At 40.6% G+C, this 21,618-nt stretch overlaps 1 protein-coding gene across 2 annotated transcripts in view; it reads right to left on the bottom strand.

Annotated features, from left to right (window-relative positions):
• Positions 1 to 18,052: 18,052 nt before the first annotated feature.
• Positions 18,053 to 21,618, bottom strand: part of LOC113091519 (NACHT, LRR and PYD domains-containing protein 3-like) — a 48,049-nt gene continuing 44,483 nt past the window's right edge. Inside the window, exons 7-8 of one of the 2 annotated variants that reach the window (XM_026257095.1) lie at positions 19,174 to 19,220; positions 18,053 to 19,090 (exon numbers count right to left, since the gene is read on the bottom strand). In XM_026257095.1, the coding sequence (XP_026112880.1) occupies positions 18,567 to 19,090; positions 19,174 to 19,220 (571 nt within the window). In that variant the 3' untranslated portion in view covers positions 18,053 to 18,566. The remainder of the gene's footprint in view (positions 19,091 to 19,173; positions 19,221 to 21,618) is intronic. The other variant, XM_026257094.1, reaches the window with a different exon arrangement.

The raw sequence follows: 21,618 nt of genomic DNA, 5'->3' as shown, positions 1-21,618 counted from the left end.
CGGTCTTCCATTCATCTCCCTTCCTTATGCGAACCAAATGATAAGCGTTACGTAAATCCAATTTTGTGAATATGGATGCTCCCTGCAACCGTTCGAAAGCTGAAGACATCAACGGTAACGGGTAAGTATTCTTTACCGTGATGTTGTTCAACCCTCGATAATCAATGCACGGTCGCAGAGACCCATCCTTCTTCCCCACAAAAAAGAACCCCGCCCCCGCTGGAGATGAGGAAGGTCTAATGAATTTGGATGCTAGAGAACCAGAAATATATTTCTCCATAGCCTCCCTCTCTGGAACAGAAAGTGAATATAACTTGCCCTTAGGCGGAGACTCACCTGGAACTAAATCTATGGCACAGTCATAGGGACGATGAGGAGGAAGAGAAGCAGCACGAGACTTACGTTCTCTCAGGTCCTGGTACTCCCTGGGCACGTTAGACAAATTCACCATCTCCTCCTGGAACACAGACACAGGTACAGACGAACACGCAGACACTAGACAAGACTTATGACAATCGTTACTCCACATGGAGATGGAACTGTGCCCCCAATCAACTCTAGGATTGTGATGTGTGAACCAAGGATGTCCTAGAACAATGGGTGCCAGGGGTGAATGCCTGAGTAGGAATGTTATTGCCTCAGTGTGGTTACCAGACGTGATGAGGGTGATGGGTTCTGTGGTATGAGTAATGTTAGGAAGTTGTTGTCCATTGAGAGCACTGACAGAAATCTGGTGTGTGAGGGGGTTGATAGGAACGTGGAGGTGGTAAGCCAGTTCAACATCAATAAAATTACCTTCCGCCCCTGAGTCCAATAAAGCCCGGGTGTCATGAGTGTTGGTTGCCCACCTTAGTCTTACTGGAAGGAGAGTAGCTGATGATGGTGAGGATGAGGTCTTCCCGGTGGAGATCCCACCCGATAGTAACCTCATTGTTACTACCGGGCTTGTTCTTTTAACGGGCACGAGTGAACGAAGTGGCCCGCCCCCCCCCCGCAGTACAGGCAAAGTCTTTGGGATCTTCGCCGTTCCCTCTCCTCCCGGGAAAGCCGAGCTCTCCCCACCTGCATGGGCTCCGGATCATGAGAGGAACTGACCGTATCCAGGACCTTAGGACGTCTGGTCTCCATGCCCATCTTGCTAAGGCGAGCATCCACTCGAAGTGCTAATTCGATAAGTCCATTGAGACTATTGGGAAGGTCCAGCATGTATATCTCCCTCTGGATACGGTCAGCCAACCCATGCAGGAATCTGTCCCACTGCGCCTCCTCGTTCCATCGGCACTCTGCAGCCAGGGTGCGGAACTGGATGGAATATTCCGACACCGAACCGTGACCTTGGCGGAGATCGGCGAGTAGTCTGGCCGCCGCCCTACCCGCCGCCGCCCGATCGAAAACCTTCCTCATCTCCTCAGAGAGTGCCTGAAACGAGGCGCAGCATGGGTCTTGGTTTTCCCACACCGCCGTTCCCCAGAGAGCCGCCCTCCCGGATTAATAGCGTTAGTACGAATGCCACCTTGGATCGCTCTTGGTTGAACGTCTGAGGCTGTAGGGCAAAGTGCATCGAACATCGAGTAAGAAATGCTCTACAAAATTCTGGTTCACCTGAATAACCCTCTGGTGTAGGCAGTCTCGGTTCTCGCCGCGGCTGCGGCTCTGGAGGGGAGGGTGGACTCGGCGGTGTGGGTGGCGCAGTGGAGACTCGTAGCTGTTGGATCTGCTGGGTGAGCTCGGACACCTGCGTCACAAGCGCTTGGACCGCCCTCCCTGTGATCGACATGTTCTCTTCCTGAGTGTCCATCCTCGCGATACTTCGGGCTGCAAACTCGTTCTATGTGGAAGCGCCTGCTACATCCATGATGTTGGTCAGATCGTTCTGTTTCGTAACACAGAGACAGGATGTAATTGCAAGGCGTGTTTATTGACCAAGCTCAAAAAGTCAGAAAGTCACAGTACTAATCAGGGTAAAAAAGTGGCGGACACAAGGCTGATGGCACGGTGACACAGGGACCTCGGTGGGCAACGATGATGGTGCTTGCTTCGGTGATGATCCCTCGAATCCCGGTGAGTGTGCAATCCTCGTGAAGGTGAATGAATAATCCAGAGAAGGGTGAAGATCCAAGGCGACGACGACACAGGAAGACTCAGGCAGGAACTAGGACACAGGAAACAGGTACGGGAGCACACCGGGGAGAAACAACGATCTGACAACATGAAACACCAGTTACTGAACTTATATAGGCCACAAACAATTGAAACCAGCTGGCGCTGCTGATCATCGCTGATCAGTGACCACGCCCATAGACACACACATAACAACACGATAGACGAGAGAGAGAGAGTGAATTCATGAACCGTGACAGATAGAGGATTTAAATAAAATACTTCCATGATCATTTTATTTAACATTGTACATTTCTAGGCAACTCTTTTCACTCACTTATTTAGCAGTTATCAGTTTCATAAATTAAGTAAAAATGACAAAAAAAAAGCACATCTATGGAAGGTAGGTATTAGAAATACTAAATGCCATGAGTGATGGAATGTCTGATAGTAAGTTGCATTTTGGGTTAGCTTAGCATCTGACTGCTCATCTGGCAGTGATCCAGATATGATATTTACTATCATATTTCATGTTTTAGTTTAACATTACTCTAACCGGTCAACTTTATATTAATTATTCCATGGTGCATATAAAATGAATAGCTTCCCTCATGTATTGACTGTGACGAATGGCCCTTGTACCTGTATAAGATCACCTTTCCCAAGATTGATAGCACTATAGCTGGGCCCCTTATGCTGTGTTCACACCAACTGCGAATAGAGCGTCTGGCGTGAATTATTTAAATGTTAAGTCAATGCAAAGGCACGTTTACTCGCGTGTGGAGGGCTCGCGGTGCGAATGAGGTGTTTAGCGCGGTGAGGAAGACGCAAATTCGCCTCGTTCGTGCGAATGACGCAAATTGAGCGTCTGCCGCCCGAGTTGAAAAATTTGCTAGGCTACCCAGGCATTGTTAGCTTGCCCGTCTAATGTTACTAACCCTTTTACTTTCCCACAGCAGCCGGAGCAAACACGAAGCTGCTTCTATTTGCAACACGGTCCCGCACATCCCAGTATTTCCATCCTGTTACTCCTTACCCCCCTTTTACTTTTCAGCTCATGTAGCTCATGTAGCAGACATTAGCATAAGGCTGCCTCCGCTAAATGATCCAGACCCCAATGCCCGCCATTCCCCCTCTCTTTTCCCCTCTTTCTTTCACTTTAGGAGCTGTCCGAAGTGTGAGCAAGCCTCCACAAGCGTTGAGCACATCTCCGCAAGTGGCTCAAGCAGCTATTCTTCCTCCTCCTCTCATGCTCCCCTTTTACTTCTCTATGTTCCGTCACACCCTAACCATCCTTCCGAACACCAACCCCATAGCCAGCAAGATCAGGGCACAGATTTTGTCAGAAGGCAGAGGGCTCCAATTACTAGCTGTCAGACTGATTCCATATCAAAGAAGCTCACCGAATCCTCTTTAACAGCAGTTGATCCCTGTTGAGCCTATTCTGTATTTCCTCACTGCCACAGCAGTGTCTGCTCCCACAGGAGACTTTTCTGTCTTTCATTCTTCTGCAGCAGTAGCCGCTCCCACAGGAGGCTCTATCTATATTTCTCCACTGCCGCAGCAGTTCTTGCTTCCGTAGGAGCCTCTATATAAAAAAAAAATGCTCAACACTATTCTCCAGACAGTTTCTCCAGCCATACATGAGTGCATGGAGATGCATCAAGGCATTTCTCCTCACTTATAACTAGGGGTGCTCCGATCACGATCGGCCGATCGTTATGCGCATCTCGTCAGTAAAGCCAGTTTTCTAATCAGTGGTTAATTCCATCAGGTGCGTGATTTCACATAGAGCAGCTTTTACTACACAGAGCCGTTGTTAATAGATTTGCGCATCTTGCTCTATGTGAAATCACGCACCTGATGGAATTAACCGCTGATTAGAAAACAGGCTTTACTGACGAGATGCGCATTAACGATCGGCCGATCATGATCGGTGCACCCCTACTTATAACATTCCATTCCCGGATTTTTCCCTACTCTCTATCACCCCTTTCATTTCGTTTCTCAATGGCACCAAGGGTCTCAAAGTCAGTTTTATCAAAGACTACCTGAGCGGAGTCCACTTTTTTCACAAACTGACGTTCGGTGCTACCTCACCCAAAATAAACAATTCGCATACCTCTCTCTTGATTAAAGGGCCCACCCATCCCAATGATAGACAACCCATAACACTAGACATCCTCACAAGTGTATCTACACCCTCTGCACAAATTATCAACCCCTCAGCATAACCCACAAGCTCCATGCAATGTTCAGCTTAGCTTTTTTGTTTTTCTTAGGTGCTTGGAGCTCACAATCTCTTCAATTTCAATCCAAAATCAACCCTACAGTATCAGACCTAACCGTACTCAACGATGAAACAATCACTTTTTCAATCAAACAAGCAAGAAAGACCAAGTCCAGAAAGTTAATTTTATTTACATTTTCAATCTCCCTGCTCCAATCCATCCTAGAATACCTACTCTCCAGGAATTCTCAGGCAAAACCCCCGCATGAACCACTAATCATTGACGACTCTCTAAAGAAAAAAAAGTCACTCGATTCTGGTTTCAGAAACACCTCATATGTGTCCTGCAATTATCAGGTGTCTCTGCAAACAATTTCTCCACCCTTTCTTTTCGTATCGGGGCAGCAATCCAAACTCTTGGAAGTTGGTCTTCAGAAGTGTACCAAAGCTATATCAAACTAACCAGTTCCACATAAAGAAAGCCCACCAAACCCTCATCAGCCACCAAAAAAGATAAAAATAAATAAATAAATAAATAAATATATATATATATATATGTATATATATATATATATATATATATATATATATATATATATATATATATATACAGTACAGACCAAAAGTTTGGACACATCTTCTCATTCAAAGAGTTTTCTTTATTTTCATGACTATGAAAATTGTAGTGTTACCCGTTCGATACGTGTGCTCCCTTTGGACGTCTGGCGAGAGTCTCCAGGCCAGACAAACTTTACCTTTCCATTGTACGGTTGGCGAGACTTACGCGTCACATGCATGCGCTCCCTTCGGACGTCTGGTGAGAGTCTCCCGGCCACGCAACTTACCTGTCCATTTAACGTTTGGCGAGGCTTAACCGTTATACGCCACGAGTCTCAACCTCCCGCCAAATGCTCCCTAAAACCCTATCAACTACCCTCACACATTTTAACCCCGCCTGGCGAGGCTTACCTATCAGATGCGTGTGCTCCCTTCAGACGTTGACTTGAGTTCTCCCAGTTGGGTTTTAATTTTCTCTCTCCCCATCGGGCGAGACTTACCCATCTTATGCATGTGCTCCCTTCAGACGTCTGCCGAGAGTTCTCCCGGTTGGGTTTCTATAATTACCAGCCGCAAGTGCGTCTCATCCATCCGATGCCGTGAGTAGTAATCTCCCGTTGGATATCGCAAGAGTCTTCCTTGTCAGTCAGCCCAAATAGGCTAGTGACAAATGGTCAAAAAGTGCTTTAGTTTTCGAGATACCCCTACCGGAGGTAGAACTAAACCCAACAATGTTTTTCCTCATCTCTAAGGTCTCCCATATATGAAATGGATTCTTGGCTAAAAATATTTTACTGCTAAGATTGTTAAATTAACAGATATTGTTATACACCACAAAACCAATAAAGGACTAAAATATAGCCTGTCCGTATGGGAGTTAAGGCATATAAACTAATGCAGATCAATCACACAAGCTCTGAGAGCTTTGAAACTTGACATGTTTGTAGTCAGGAAGTTGATTTAACTACTAGAAAAGACTGGATGTGAATATCTTGATGTATGGAATAAATAGAGACATGTAAACACATATCTAAAATAAGCGGACATGCACAAATTCAATATCTATGCAGAATGTTTTCATTTACTTTGTGCTTGCTTTGCCTGGCATTATCATAGAAACACATATGATAGCTTGTTGGAAAGGTGGGGTTGTGCTGAATCCAGCAATACCAAATATGTAAATATATGATAAAAGAGAAGTGTTCTGTCACTCAATGTATGATGTGTCCAAAATGAATGAAAATGGAACACTGACATAATTGAGTCCAAACCCATTCATTATCAGTGGTGAGAAGAATGTTGAGAAATTCAAATATAAGAGACATCAAAAAATATTTAATATGGCACCTTGTACTATATGGAAACAAAGATTGAAATCGAAAGATAACACCTTACCATAGCACAAACAGGAGACCAGGAGTTTTAACTTAATGAACTTTTTAATAAAACTATAACTTAACTTCACACAATACAACTTAAATTATTAATATGTAAATATATAATAAAAGAGAAGTGTTCTGTCACTCAATGTATGAGGTGTCCAAAATGAAAGAACGCTGGACAAAATAGCCTCAAGTCCAAATCACATTATCAGTGGTGAGAAGAATGTTGACAAATTCATGGTTACTACAAAGAAACTTACATTAGGCAAGTGCTGATCTATATTTATGATACATTTAATAATGATACATTTCATAATGCACAGTATACTATACAATTCATATGAACCACAGATCCAATTGAATCAGGTTAACATTGGAATGGAACACCTTTATTAAAATATAGTCACTGACAGGCAGAATCCTTGCATGTCCAAATGTTGTCTGTTTCATATTTTTTCACAATTCAATGCTATTGGTCAAACCCCACGTGGTAAACAATCTAAAGTGTTGAAAATAGATTGAGAGCAAATCTCTTAACTCCATTGGGCACTTCAACTGTCTTAGAATCCTCTTAACTCCACCTCTTCTTCACTCCGCGGCAGGAACTTCCACGCCATTTTGTGTCCTCAGGATTTAAAGTTGCAACGACTGAGAAATCCTCATCGAGCAACACATAAAGCAAGCCTTAACTCTGATTTTATCTGTTTTAAACTATGATATCAGTTATTGATGTATTTTAAATGTCTACTTATTACTAGGCAAGGCAAGGAAAGTTTATTTATATAGCACATTTCATACACAATGGTAATTCAAAGTGCTTTACATAAAATAAAGTAAAATAATCATGAAGAAAAATAATAAAAATAAAGACAAGCAATTTTAAAACTTTTAAAATTATAAAAAAACTAAACTAAAATGAATTTAAAAACAGTTGGAAAATGATTTTACATAAAAAAAAAAAAGTGAAAATATAGTGCAATCAGTTCGGACATTGCACAGTGCTCATTCAACAAATGCACAGCTAAACAGATGAGTTTTGAGTCTAGATTTAAATGTGACTAGTGTTTTAGCACATCTGATCTCTTCTGGAAGCTGATTCCAACTGCAGGCAGCATAGTAACTAAAGGAGGACTCCCCTTGTTTCGTGTGAACCCTTGGTATTTCTAACTGACTTGATCCTAGTGATCTGAGTGCTCTGTTAGGTTTATATTCAGTGAACATATCTGCAATATAATTCGGTCCTAGGTCATTTAGTGACTTATATACGAGTAAAAGTACTTTAAAATCAATCCTATATTTAACTGGAAGCCAGTGTAAGGACCTGAGGACTGGTGTGATATGCTCAGATTTTCTGGTTCTAGTCAGAATCCTGGCAGCAGCGTTCTGGATGAGCTGCAGCTGTCTAATGGTCTTTTTGGGAAGGCCGGTGAGGAGCCCATTACAATAGTCCACCCTGCTGGTGATAAAGGCATGAACAAGTTTCTCCAAGTCTTGGCTGGAAACAAAACATCTAATTCTTGCAATGTTTTTGAGATGATAGCATGCTGATTTAGCTACTGCTTTGACATGACTACTGAAACTCAGACCGGTCTCCAGAATCACACCAAGATTCCTGACATGATTTTTAGTTGTTTGACCACTAGAGTCAAGGTATGCATTCACCTTGAACACTTCATGTTTGTTTCCAAATGCAATGACTTCAGTTTTTTCCTTGTTTAGCTGAAGAAAGCTCTGGCACATCCAACTATTAATTTTATCAATGCATTGGCAGAGGGAGTCAATAGGCGGATCTTTTGTGACGTCATTGTTTATGTTTGTCGCGTTGCATCATGGGAATCGTGTGGCAGCAAACACCGCTAGATACCTGTAATTTGATTGTTTTGCATGTTTGGAGGAGGATTTAGAGAAGAGGATGGTTCACTCTTGCTGTGTGGTCGATTGTACAGTTAGTTGGGGGCCTGATAAAAAGTTTTTTCGAATTCCCTCCGAAAAGGATATTGAAAAATGAAAGAAATGGTTGCGTGCAATTAGGCGATTGAACCTGGACGCTCCGAAGAAAGCCTGCAGCTTCTGATCGAGTTTGTGAGGCACATTTTGTTCATGGTAAGTCTTAGTGACTATGTATTTATAGAAGATTGAATAAAAATAAATAAAACTGAGTCAAATCAACCGAGTCATATGTTTTCGCTTTCTGATTCAGGTGTCCCAAACCGCAATCCACAGCACCCAGACTATGTTCCTCACATCATTCTGTAGCTGTGCTTTGCTGCAAGCCTCACTAGTACATGCAGCATTTGTAAGTCCTATCCTGACAGCTGCTTCTACTTTAAACATTAAAGATGCTACACGACTGCATGTTTCTCCAAGACTGGATTTGAAAGAAGGAGAAATGTGTAAGCTGTGATATACAATTTTTCACCATTAGTACAGACGCCATTGAAAGTCTCACACTGAACACAATTGAATTGGTACAACAGTCACTACATTTTCAGTAAATAAATAAGTAAATAAGAACACTGATCAATGAAGACTTACCCGGATTTGCAGTCGCAGTGAGCAGTGATTATTTCGCCGTTCTCTTTGGCGATCACCCACGGGAGATGCGAATCATGCTGTGACTCTGCTTGGCCAGGTCTAACCTCTGCTTTTAGCACGATCACTGCTTTCTGCTTGGCAGAAAAGACTGGCCCAACTTTTCGAGAAACAAAATAATCATAGGCCTTCAGACTTTTGAAAGCCTTTAATCTTTCATGAGTGAAGGGTCCAGGGGTTTCTATTAAATAAGAATAAATGTCTCCCCAGCAGATTCGTGGCCAAGACACGGACGAGTTGGACCAACGTTTTTTGTCATCCCAGATCTCATATGGGCTTTGAATAGCTTCGATTTTGTCACCAATACAAATTTTGAGCTTCTCTCCATACCTCCTCCGGTCTTCAGTTGTTAAAGTGCTTATATATTGAGGATTTTGCCCGCTACAGGCCCTTTCACACCAAGCACGATAACTATAAAGATAACGATAAAGATATAGTTCTAAAAATCGTTCTCAATATTAAAGAATAGCAGAGTCCACACCATAACTATAACGATAAAGAAACGATATCGTTGGAATCACTTTCAGAACGATTTTTCCCCCTGATGAACGATAAAACATTGCCAACCAATCAGAATCAATCCTGCTGTAATGAGCTCGAGAATTTAAAGCAGCAGACGTGCCGCGTCCGCTTAAAATACACAGACAATATCGTTCGCTGGTGTGGATGCTAATATCGTTATCTTTATAGTTATCTTTATAGTTAACGTGCTTGGTGTGAACGGGCCTTAACTCACTTGAAAGTGCTCGTTGCGTCTTTACAGCCCGCCATACTGTTTGTTTTGTTGCCACACAACCACTCGCGTATGCGTACAAAGATGTCATCAAAGATCCTCCTATTGGGCTGTAGTAATTTGGAGATATGGCTAGGTAAATCTGGGTATCATCAGCATAGCTGTGATAGGCAATTTGGTTCTTTCTCATTATTTGACTTAGTGGAGGCATATACAGGCTAAACAAGAGCGGTGCAAGAATTGACCCTTGTGGCACTCCACATGTCGTGGACGTCCACTTAGACTTATGCTCTAATAGACTCACATAATAGCCTCTCCCTTCTAAGTATGACCTGAACCATTTGAGTACCATCCCAGAAAGCCCAACCCAGTTTTCCAGTCTCTGTAGAAGTATGTTATGATCGATAGTACTAGGGTTATTATTACTAGGCTTATTATACATGTGCATTGAAGTTTTAAAATGTATCTAATTTCTAATTCTACTTGTATTGAATTAAATGTTTTGGATACCAGCATTAAATTATTGTTTTTATTATTATTTTACTGACACAAAGTTGGCACTGTGCATGTAAAATGCCCCAAGTAGGCTAACAGGTTTTATTTATGGGAGAAAAAAGGTCTGTCTACTGGCGCCAAGTAAGCCTATCTTTGCATAACTCTTTTTCATTTCTTACAATAACGAATGAAAATCGTTAGGTTAGATACATTTGAGTAGGCTTGTTTTGTTAAAAATCCATAGCTGTAATGCTTCGGTAATGCTCCACACAGCTGTAATGCTCCACACAGCTCACGCTGAAAAGCGACGCAGTGCCTTACTCGGAGACTGGCCCATTCTCTCTTGCACGGCTGCTTCGCTAGCATCATCGGATGCCTATCAGAATCCGGGAGTTAAGACCGCAGTTTGAGCCAGTGGCTTGAATTGATATGGCTCAGGCCCTGGCCCTGTGTCCTCAGACACCTCGACATCCTCCACTTCAGGTGAAGGTGGGGGAGAAAAGTCCTCTACTTCAAATGAACGCTCTGTTGCAAAACTACTTGTGTCACTAGAGTCACTCTCCATTTTAGCGACTCAGCAGCTGTCAATTAATCTGTCACAGAGGGTCTCAGGTTCACGCCCCACCGGCTCAGCCCTGCCCTTGGTTTGTCCCCTCTATCTCCGCTGTGCTCTGCCCACTTTTCAGCATTTTTCAAATATTGCCAGTGGGTGGAGTCAGGCTCTGACCAGGGGTTTAGTTACCCCTTAAAGCCTTATCTCTTGTCAAAAGGCTCGACACGACCGCAGACTTTGATGAACACTGCTGGCAGCAGCGACGTCTGTGTCTGTATCATTCTTATCAATGAGTGCATAACCTCGTATCTCCCCGCTCCCAAGTCATAAAAATCTTTTATCTCAGATTAAACATGATTTTGTCCCACCCTCTTTGTTTTTTGATGATGGAAGCATAAAGAAGACAACAGCAGCTGCCAAGTGTAAAAGAACCATCAGCATATATCATTGATGGCATGGATCTTCTTCAAATGCTCAATGATTCAGCCTTTCAAACGTACAATGACCTGGGTGAGTGTGTCTGGAAAAAGATCGCAACTTTAATGGGAAAGGAAGGTAACAGCTGTGTCGTTATAGTTTTTGATAGATATGACCACCAACACTCAATCAAAGATCTTGAAAGACAAAGAAGAGGCACCAAGATGGGCATCCTTGCACCAACCTGGATGAGCTGAGGTGTCAGCAGCAAATCTACCCCCAACAGAAGATGGCTTCCAGCAACATGTGCTGAGAGCCGTGTACCAAACAGCAGTGTGGCATCACAGCCACCTGGCCAAACCTCTTCTCTGGATCCCAGTTGGTAGAGGATGGAGGCTCAGAGAAGGTGGCTGCATTTAATCTGTGATGTTCCAGAAGGCACCAGCACCTAAAGGAGTTAGAGACCTCACCCACCTCTACTGTAAAGATGGAAACTGCACTGATGCCACCAAATGCCAGTGTCTTTCTGTGGGCTTGACCTGCACAGGGTTTTGCTCTTGCCCTGACTGTCCAAATATGACCCACTTTGTCACTGATGACAATGTGGATGAGTGGTGTGCTGCAGTTGTAACATCATGGGGGGTTGACCCCAAAATGTTTCAAGAGGGTCTGGCTGCAGGCTTGTACTTGCACTCTCAGACTTGCACACTCAGACATTTGCACTTCCGCTAGTGACATCACTTGCAGTCTTTATTTTATTTTTTTTATTTTTTTTATTACTTTTCGTTTGAATTTCCCCAACATTTTATAAAGCCAGGTTGTGAAGACAAGAAAAAAGAAACTAAATTACAATGTCACTTGCAATTGCTACTTGAACTCTCCGCTACCTGTGACATCATTTGCAATCAATACAAATCGTGCATGTTTCCAATGGAGACAAGACGCTGTGGTGGTGATTAACGGAGTTGATCCTTTAAAATCACTTAATGCATAATGCCCGTTCATATTTGCTTGTCTGTATATACTTAGTCAACAACAAGACATATAGGCTAGCCTAGGCCTACTAAATTGTCTTTATCATCTTGGTCTGTTATTAGGCCACATTAAGCGTTATGTTGTATGGGAGGACAAAGTTTGCACATTGTGTTCATAGCCATCTGCTTGCCTTGTAGTACATTGAATAATAACTATATATCGAATTTGATCTTTTAATTGAACTTAATGTGTCTGAATACATTATGCCACATTAAGTGTTAGTTTTTTTCTACAGGAGGAAAACGCGTAACGAAAGACTTTGTTCATTGCATTCATATTCTGATGTTCTGTGGCCAAGGTCTGTGCTTGTCTTTTTCTTGCAGGACCCTGTACGTTATAGTACTAAATTAGTTTTAATCGTTTAATCACAACCACAGCGTCTTGTCTCCAGTGGCAACATGCACGATTTGTGTTGATTGCAAGTGAAGTCACAGGTAGCGAAGAGTGCAAGTAGCGATTGCAATTGACATTGTAATTTAGTTTATTTTTTCTAGTCTTCGCCACATGGCAACTGTTATAAAATGTTGGGAAATTCAAACAAAAAGTTATCAATATATAGAACAAAATAAAAAATAAAGACTGCAAGTGACGTCGCTAGCAGAAGCAGTGTCTGAGAGTGCAAGTGCAAGTCTGCAGCCAGACCCTTCTCCAATGGTTACCAAAAGCAGTTGATGTTCCAAATGGTTGCTGCTAGAAAATAAACTAAACAGCCTGAGAAGACAGGGCTCATTTCCCCGAAGAGTGTTTGTTTCTTTAGTTAGATTGCCATTTGTTTTATTTAAGACAGTAATTTAAGTTGTATTGTGTGAATTTAAGTTATAGTTTTATTAAAAAGTTCATTAAGTTAAAACTCCTGGTCTCCTGTTTGTGCTATGGTAAGGTGTTATCTTTCGATTTCAATCTTTGTTTCCATATAGTACAAGGTGCCATATTAAATATTTTTTGATGTCTCTTATATTTGAATTTCTCAACATTCTTCTCACCACTGATAATGAATGGGTTTGGACTCAATTATGTCAGTGTTCCATTTTCATTCATTTTGGACACCTCATACATTGAGTGACAGAACACTTCTCTTTTATTATATATATATCATATTTGGTATTGCTGGATTCAGCACAACCCCACCTTTCCAACAAGCCATCATATGTGTTTCTATGATAATGCCAGGCAAAGCAAGCACAAAGTAAATGAAAACATTCTGCATAGATATTAAATTTGTGCATGTCCGCTTATTTTAGATATGTGTTTACATGTCTATTTATTCCATACATCAAGATATTCACATCCAGTCTTTTCTAGTAGTTAAATCAACTTCCTGACTACAAACATGTCAAGTTTCAAAGCTCTCAGAGCTTGTTTGATTGATCTGCATTAGTTTATATGCCTTAACTCCCATACGGACAGGCTATATTTTAGTCCTTTATTGGTTTTGTGGTGTATAACAATATCTGTTAATTTAACAATCTTAGCAGTAAAATATTTTTAGCCAAGAATCCATTTCATATATGGGAGACCTTAGAGATGAGGAAAAACATTGTTGGGTTTAGTTCTACCTCCGGTAGGGGTATCTCGAAAATTCAGGGGCATTGTCACTAGCCTAAAAGCTTTTTATTTGCCGAACCGAGAGGACCCAGACGTCTGTTGTTCTGAGTCTTAATCTCCAGTCCGAGGCTTCATGGGCCCTCTTGGTCAGCCATATGCCCTTTATCCACTGAATAGCAGGGGCTTATCAGCCAGTAGGGCCGGTACGCTGACACTGTGACCTATTCCAGTTGAGGCAACTCGGGCCTCCTGGTCGGGCTATACAATCACACTGCTCCTCCTCAACGGCCGGTAGGGCTCACCGTTCCAATGCTGTGAGCCCCTGTTGAGCATCGAGTCCTACCGAACGGGCGCCCCTAATGATGTAGTTCAGTGCCTGCAGCTGGTAGGGCCTACCCTTCTATCGCCTAAGTTGCTCCCACCGGAGTACGTGACTTCATAGAAAAAAAAATCAGCCCCAGCCAGTACTCAATGCTTTTTTGGGGGGTATTCTTAATCTGATGGCTGTCAGTTTATTCAATTGCTTTTCGGGAGTACTTTAGGTTCAGGCAATTCCCAAGCTCTGAGCCCTTCCCCAAACAGCACGCCAAATACGCATACCATACTTCAGCTAATTATATGTAAGCAAGAAATGGCAAGTCACCAGGTCCTGAAGGGTTCACCACTGAGTTTCTATAAAGTCTTCATTAGCCACATCATTAGCCTCTGCACAACAGAATATGTTTAATGAGGCTTTTCCAATGGCTACTTACCTCCCACCTTATCATCAGCATCAATTACTTTGATTGCCAAGAAAGACAAAGACCCCCTTTTGTTTAGCAGCTATAGACCAATTTCACTTTTGAATGTGGATTAAAAATTTTTAACTAAGATTTTTTCCTTGCGGTTACAACAAGTGTTACCCTAAATAATTTCAGCTGACCAAACAGGTTTTATGATTGGAAGACATTCTTTCTGTAATACAAGGAAACTTATCAATATTCTCAATATGCCCAAATCAGATGTGCCAAAGTGGTATTGGCTCTTGATGCAGAAAAGTGTTTGATAGAGTGGAATCAAGATATCTAATTTGTGTAATGGAAAGTTTTGGTTTTAATGATGGGTTCATTTCCTGGGTCAAACTATTGTATGTCTCTCCGCAGGCATCTGTGCTAACGAATGGTATTTTCATCTCCATTTTCGCTTCAGAGGGGCACTAGGCAGGGCTTCCCTTTGTCGCCTTAACTTTTTGCCATTGCCATTGAGCCCATAGCTATCTAGCTATCTACATAGTATAAATTATTGTTATATGCTGATAATATTTTACTTTTTATATCTGATCCAGTGGTTTCTGTCCCTATTATTTTGAGAATTATAAATAATGTTGGTAAAATTTCAGGGTATAAAATTAACTTTCATTAGAGTGAGTTCGTCCCTGTAAATTATTTTGCAAATAACATTATACATTCACTTTTCCCTTTTAGATGGGCAGCCAATTGATTTAAGGATTTGGGTATTTTTGTGACCAAATCTTTAACTGGAATGTATGTCTCTAATTTTGTCTCATTCCTTGAATATTTTTCCTTTTTCTCTGGCTGGGCGTATAAGCCTAATCAAGATGACTGTTCCGGATGGCTCCTAGACGCCTTCCTGGGAAGATGTTCCGGGCACGTCCCACCTCAGTATCCCCCGGAAGAGCTGGAGGAAGTGTCTAGGGAGAGGGAAGTCTTGGTGACACTGCTCCGGGTGTGTGTTCACAGTGTGTGTGTGTGTTCACTGCTCTGTGTGTGTGCACTTCGAATGGGTTAAATGCAGAGCACGAATTCTGAGTATGGGTCACCATACTTGGCTGTCACTTTTTTTTTTTCACTTTAGACTGCTGCCCCCACGACCGACCCCTGATAAGCGGAAGAAGATGGATGGATGGATGGATATTGGGTTTGCAATATCCAAAAAAAAATATAAACAATATAAATCCTGAATACACTATTTGGGCTTCTTCTCAGCACGCCTCTCTCTCTGAACTCTGTTATATCTTCTCAAGTACCTTTACCTGCCTAATTTTAGTTCAAATTTAATAGTATCCCACACAATTAAGATATGGACTCAATTAGGAAGCGCAGTGAATGCATAGGTCTTCTAGCCTTTCTCTGGTTTTTAAAAAACACTTTTTGCACCATCAATTATGGATGAGGCATTCCGAATATGATTCAATAAAGGCATAAAGACCATTGATGATTTCTATAAAAGTGGTATTTTTTCATTCTTTACTAATCTTTCTATGAGATTCGATGTACCTGATTCCCACTTATTTAATTTCTTTCAAGTCAGGCACTTGACAGGCACAACTATTACCTCATTTTTCAAATCCTCCACAGAATCTCCATTTGATGACTTAAAAGTTTGAACCACACTCAAAACATTGTATTTCTGTAATTTACAATCTGATCCACAATATTAATTCAGCTTTTGCAAATCAGGCCAGAGGTGCTTGGGTGCAGTATGCTGTGGGGCCCGAGGAGCAGTTGGGGGTTTGGTGCTTTGCTCAAGGGCACCTCAGTCGTGGTATTGCTGGCCCAAGACTTGAACCTACAACCTTAGGGTTAAGAGTCAAAATCTCTAACCACTAGGCCACGACTTATAAGAAATAAAGAAATAAGTTGTGAATTTAATAATCCTAATAAAAATAAGATAAATATATTATATTAATTATAATTATTTCAATTACAAAATATAAAAATCAGTCCAACTGTTATTGCAATATTTATTCAATAAAAAGTCAGTATTTATTCATATTAACCAAAATTTTAATTTTATTTTAATATGATAATAACATAAGTTATAATTTAAATGATACTATTGTAGTATAAAATTATATATTTATTATTATTACTAGTAGTAGTAGTAGTAGTAGTAGTAGAATTAAAATATTAATTGTGATGTGATTATAAAATAAAACAACAATCATAATCATGTTAATGTCAGAAACTCTCCTGAAGCTCAATTCAGTCTTGTGAGGAATCGATTCATGATACAAACATACAAACAATTCAAATCTGATCTCAGGTTTATTTCTCATCATGTTTTATTATTTATGCACAAAAACAAAAGAAAAATAAATGACGTACTTGAAAACATTATTCATGAGAACTTTTCAGTTAAAAGAAAATTTTGATAGTAATTATACAAATGATTGATGTGCCAGAAAATGTAGATAAACAAACACACACTCACACAATGACACACACACATGATGTACAAACCCGATTCCAAAAAAGTTGGGAGACTACAAATTGTGAATAAAAACAGAATGCAAATGTGGAAGTTTCATATTTCAATATTTTACTCAGAATACAACATAGATGACATATCAAATGTTTAAACTGAGAAAATGTATAATTTTAAGGGAAAAATAAGTTGATTTTAAATTTCATGGCATCAATACATCTCAAAAAAAGTTGGGAAAAGGGCATGTTTACCACTGTGTGACATCCTCTCTTCTTTTTATAACAGTCTGCAAACGTCTGGGGACTGAGGAGACAAGTTGCTCAAGTTTAGGAATAGGAATGTTGTCCCATTCTTGTCTAATACAGGCTTCTAGTTGCTCAACTGTCTTAGGTCTTCTTTGTCACATCTTCCTCTTTATGATGTGCCAAATGTTTTCTATGGGTGAAAGATCTGGACTGCAGGCTGGCCATTTCATTACCCGGATCCTTCTTCTACACAGCCATGATGTTGTAATTGATGCAGTATGTGGTCTGGCATTGTCATGTTGGAAAATGCAAGGTCTTTCCTGAAAAAGATGATGTCTGGATGGGAGTAGATGTTGTTCTAGAACTTGGATATACCTTTCAGCATTGATAGTGCCTTTCCAGATGTGTAAGCTGCCCATGTCACATGCACTCATGCAACCCTATGCCATCAGAGATACAGGCTTCTGAACTGAGCACTGATAACAACTTGGGTTGTCCTTGTCCTCTATAGTCTGGATGACATGGCATCCCAATTTTTCCAAAAAGAACTTAAAATTTTGATTGACAGTCCATTTTAAATGAGCCTTGGCCCAGAGAAAATGCCTGATTGTACACCGAAAATGTTTTCTGGAAGTATTTGTGAGCGCATGTTGTGATTTCCATTACAGTAGCATTCCTGTATGTGATGCAGTGCCGTCTAAGGGCCCGAAGATCATGGGCATCCAGTATGGCTTTCTGGCTTGACCCTTGTACACAGAGATAGTTCCAGATTCTCTGAATCTCTGGATGATATTATGCAGTGTAGATGATGATGACTTCAAACTCTTTGCATTTTTTTCTCTGAGAAACTCCTTTCTGATATTTCTCCACTATCTGCAGCATTGGGGGAATTGGTGATCCTCTGCCCATCCTGACTTCTGAGAGACACTGCTGCTCTGAGAGGCTCTTTTTATACCCAATCATGTTCCCAGTTGACCTAATAAGTTGCAAATTGGTCCTCCAGCTGTTCCTTATATGTAAATTTAACTTTCCCAGCCTCTTATTGCTACCTGTCCCAACTTTTTTGAAATGTGTAGCTCTCTTGAAATCCAAAATGAGCCAATATTTGGCACGACATTTCAAATGTCTCACTTTCAGCATTTGATATGTTAGATTTATTCTATTGTGAATAAAGTTATTCACAATATTATATAAGAATATAAGTTTATGAGATTTGTAAATTATTCCATTACTTTTTTACTTACAAGTGTCCCAACTTTTTTGGAATCGGGTTTGTACACAGTCTCACACTCACACTGTCTCTCACATACAAACACACACACTGATCTCACTGTCTATATAAGGATTTATGACATATTTATTCTGACTTATTTCTGTGACAGAAGATACTCTATAACATCTCACTGTCACTGATTTATTATGCAGCTAAAAAAAGCATTATGGGTAGAATCTCTCGTCAGTCTCTTCTGATTCATCAACACAATTTTGCTGATGATCCATAATAATAAACCCAAAACCCAGGATAGAGTGGCTGAGTGAATGTGGTCTGGACTGTGTGGATGAGGTTCATATCGTTTCTGGAGACGCTGTAGAAGGACAGAGTTCCTGCACTGTGATCCACAAACACTCCTATTCTCCTGATGATGGACTCTACAGGGAGATCAATCTTTATGTTGTTGTGTATGAATAAGTAACTGGAGGGAAAGCAGATCAAACCCCAGGACTGATCATTACGTCCAAACACAGACTCATTACTTGATCCCTTCCTGTTGATGCTCTCATATGACACTGATATACACACACCTCCACTCCACTCAATCTCCCAGTAAGAGCATCCACACACACTCTCTCTACACAACACCTGAGAACACACATCAAATCTGTCTGGATGATCAGGATACGGCTGTTTCTCTCCCACATGTGTCACCTTTCTGTTCTTCTCAGACAGAATGAGTTCAGGGTGTGCTGTGTTTGGATCCAGTGTAAGAAAACAGGCATCTGAACACAGGAACATAAGACATTGATAAAAATAACAATCACTAAAGATATGCGTGTGTGTGTGTGTGTGCTTGTAGACCTACATTTTCGTGGTCCTGCTCTCATCCTCATCTCTTCTCCATGATCCACACTATAAACACACAGACACACGTTCATAAGTTCACACTCACACAGGGCCGTATTAAGACAGTGTGGTGCCCCTGGGCACTATACATCAAAAGCCCCCCCATAATTAAGGTGATTTCTCAACTGTAATTTATTAACTTGTCCAACTACCGTATTTCAAGTCGTACCTAAGTATAAGTAGGGATGGGTATCGTTAAGGTTTTAACGGTATTACTACTCTTACCGATACTGCTTAATGGTCCGGTACTTTAACGGTATTCTTATCGGTACTTTGTGTTGTGTGTGTGTTTTTTTTTTTAAGAACAAGTTGAGAACAGAATTAACATTTCTTTATTGTTTTTATGTAAAATTAATAATGGGCTTGTCTTGGACCAGAGGTGTTAGGAGGAGTTGGTTGGTTCATAGTAGCTGCAGCTTAAAAAAAAAATAATAATAAAAATAATTATATATATATATATATATATATATATATATATATATATATATATATATATATATATATATAATAAAAAGTTTGCAAAATGTGGCAATTGGCTATTTTACAAACTAACTTGAGGTGCTGTGCATTTAATGTTTACATTTACATACTGATTTTTCCTTATTTGGAATTTTAAAAACAAGTAGAAAATATGTTGATTTCATTCGCATTTTTCCCAGAAGAAATCAACAGAATTCCTACGTAAGGTTAGCAAACCAGGGAGATTTTACATTTATTTTAAATGACGTGAACAATGTTGATTCAACATGATTTTAGCATACATACCTGACGTAGATGGGGCAACAACCAGAGACGAGCTAGCTAGGAAGTCGATACACATAATGCACTTTTGAAAGATGCTTTGACAGATTACATTTACATTTAATCATTTAGCAGACGCTTTTATCCAAAGCGACTTACAAATGAGAACAATAGAAGCACTCAGGTCAACAAGAGAACAACAACAGTATACAAGTGCCATGACAAGTCTCAGTTAGTCTAGTATAGAACGCATAGCCAGGTATTTTTTTTTTTTTTTTGAAAAAGACAAGAAAAGGAAAAGTACTGGTGTTAGTAGGTTAAGTGCAGGCGAAAAAGATGAGTCTTTAGATGTTTCTTGAAAATGAGTAAAGACTCAGCTGTACGAATTGAGATTGGGAGGTCATTCCACCAGCTGGGCACAGTCCAGGAAAAGGTATTGTTTCAGATTGCTTGTTTCCGCCCTTACATGCAAATATTGTTTTGCGCTTATGACAACGAGGGTTGTCAGCATTAACTCTAGTGAAGTATAACCACACTTTGGAACGTTTTTTTTCTCTCCGCCATCGTCACTCTTTGTATTAAGCGGGAGTTTTCATACTGTTATGCGTGTACCGCGCTCGTTCTTGTGTGTGTGTGTGTGTGTATGTGTGACTGACAGACAGCCTCCGCGGCGCGCATGCGTGTTCTTGCAGATCTCACAGACAAACGTCTTAATAATATCGCAAATTAGAAATGTTTGGTGAGATAAAATGTGCATGATAACATTAAGCAAATCTCTTCGTCATCGTCACTCTTTATTATTAAGCAAGAGTTTACGTACAGTTAATGCATGTGCGTGCGCTCGTTGTGTGTGTGTGACTGACAGACAGCCTCCGCGGCGCGCATGAGTTCACGCAGATCTCACGGTCAAATGTCTTAATATGATCGCACATTAGAAATGTTTGGTGAGATTAAATGTGCACGACAACATTATTAAGCAAAAATACATAGTACATTATTTTTTTCCTCCAGTACTGAAAGCAGAACCGATAACGTCAGATCTTACTGATACTTACTGATTTTATAATTTAGCCCAGGGGCCAGTTTAATACCGGGTTTCGGTACCCACCCATAAGTCGCATCAGTCCAAAAATACGTCATGACAAGGAAAAAAACATATATAAGTTGCACTGGACTATAAGTCGCATTTATTTGGAACCAAGCACTAAGAGAAAACATTACCATCTACAGCCGAGAGAGGGCGCTCTATGTTTTCAGTGGTAGACTACAAGAGAACTGAGAAGCATAGAGCGCCCTCTCGCGGCTGGAGATGGTAATGTTTTAACTTTAACTTCAATGGTATTAAACAGGGATAGTGCAGTCAATTGCTCTTGTGTCATTGTGGTCCTGAGCTCATTCTTCACTCGTTTTAAAGAAACTTTTGATTCCTGGAACATTTTGAATTGTAGCTAAACATCTGGCATCCTTGTCTTTCTTTAACTTTCTTTTTGCAAAACCACTCCATTGCCGTCTGTCCATTTTGATTCATTTTCTTTAGCCGTTAAAAAAATGACACATTTGCCCGTACTTGTTGTGGACCAACTCAACTCTGACAGGTTGGGGATGGAAGGGGGGGACTGATAGTGGTCATGTAATCTTTATTATATTATAATTGTTCTTATTA

The sequence above is a fragment of the Carassius auratus genome, unplaced genomic scaffold, assembly GCF_003368295.1.
Source record: "Carassius auratus strain Wakin unplaced genomic scaffold, ASM336829v1 scaf_tig00214205, whole genome shotgun sequence".
In the NCBI taxonomy this organism is placed as follows: Eukaryota; Metazoa; Chordata; class Actinopteri; order Cypriniformes; family Cyprinidae; genus Carassius; species Carassius auratus.
Note: the sequence above shows the minus strand (reverse complement) of the source record. Positions and strands in the feature narration are given on the sequence as shown.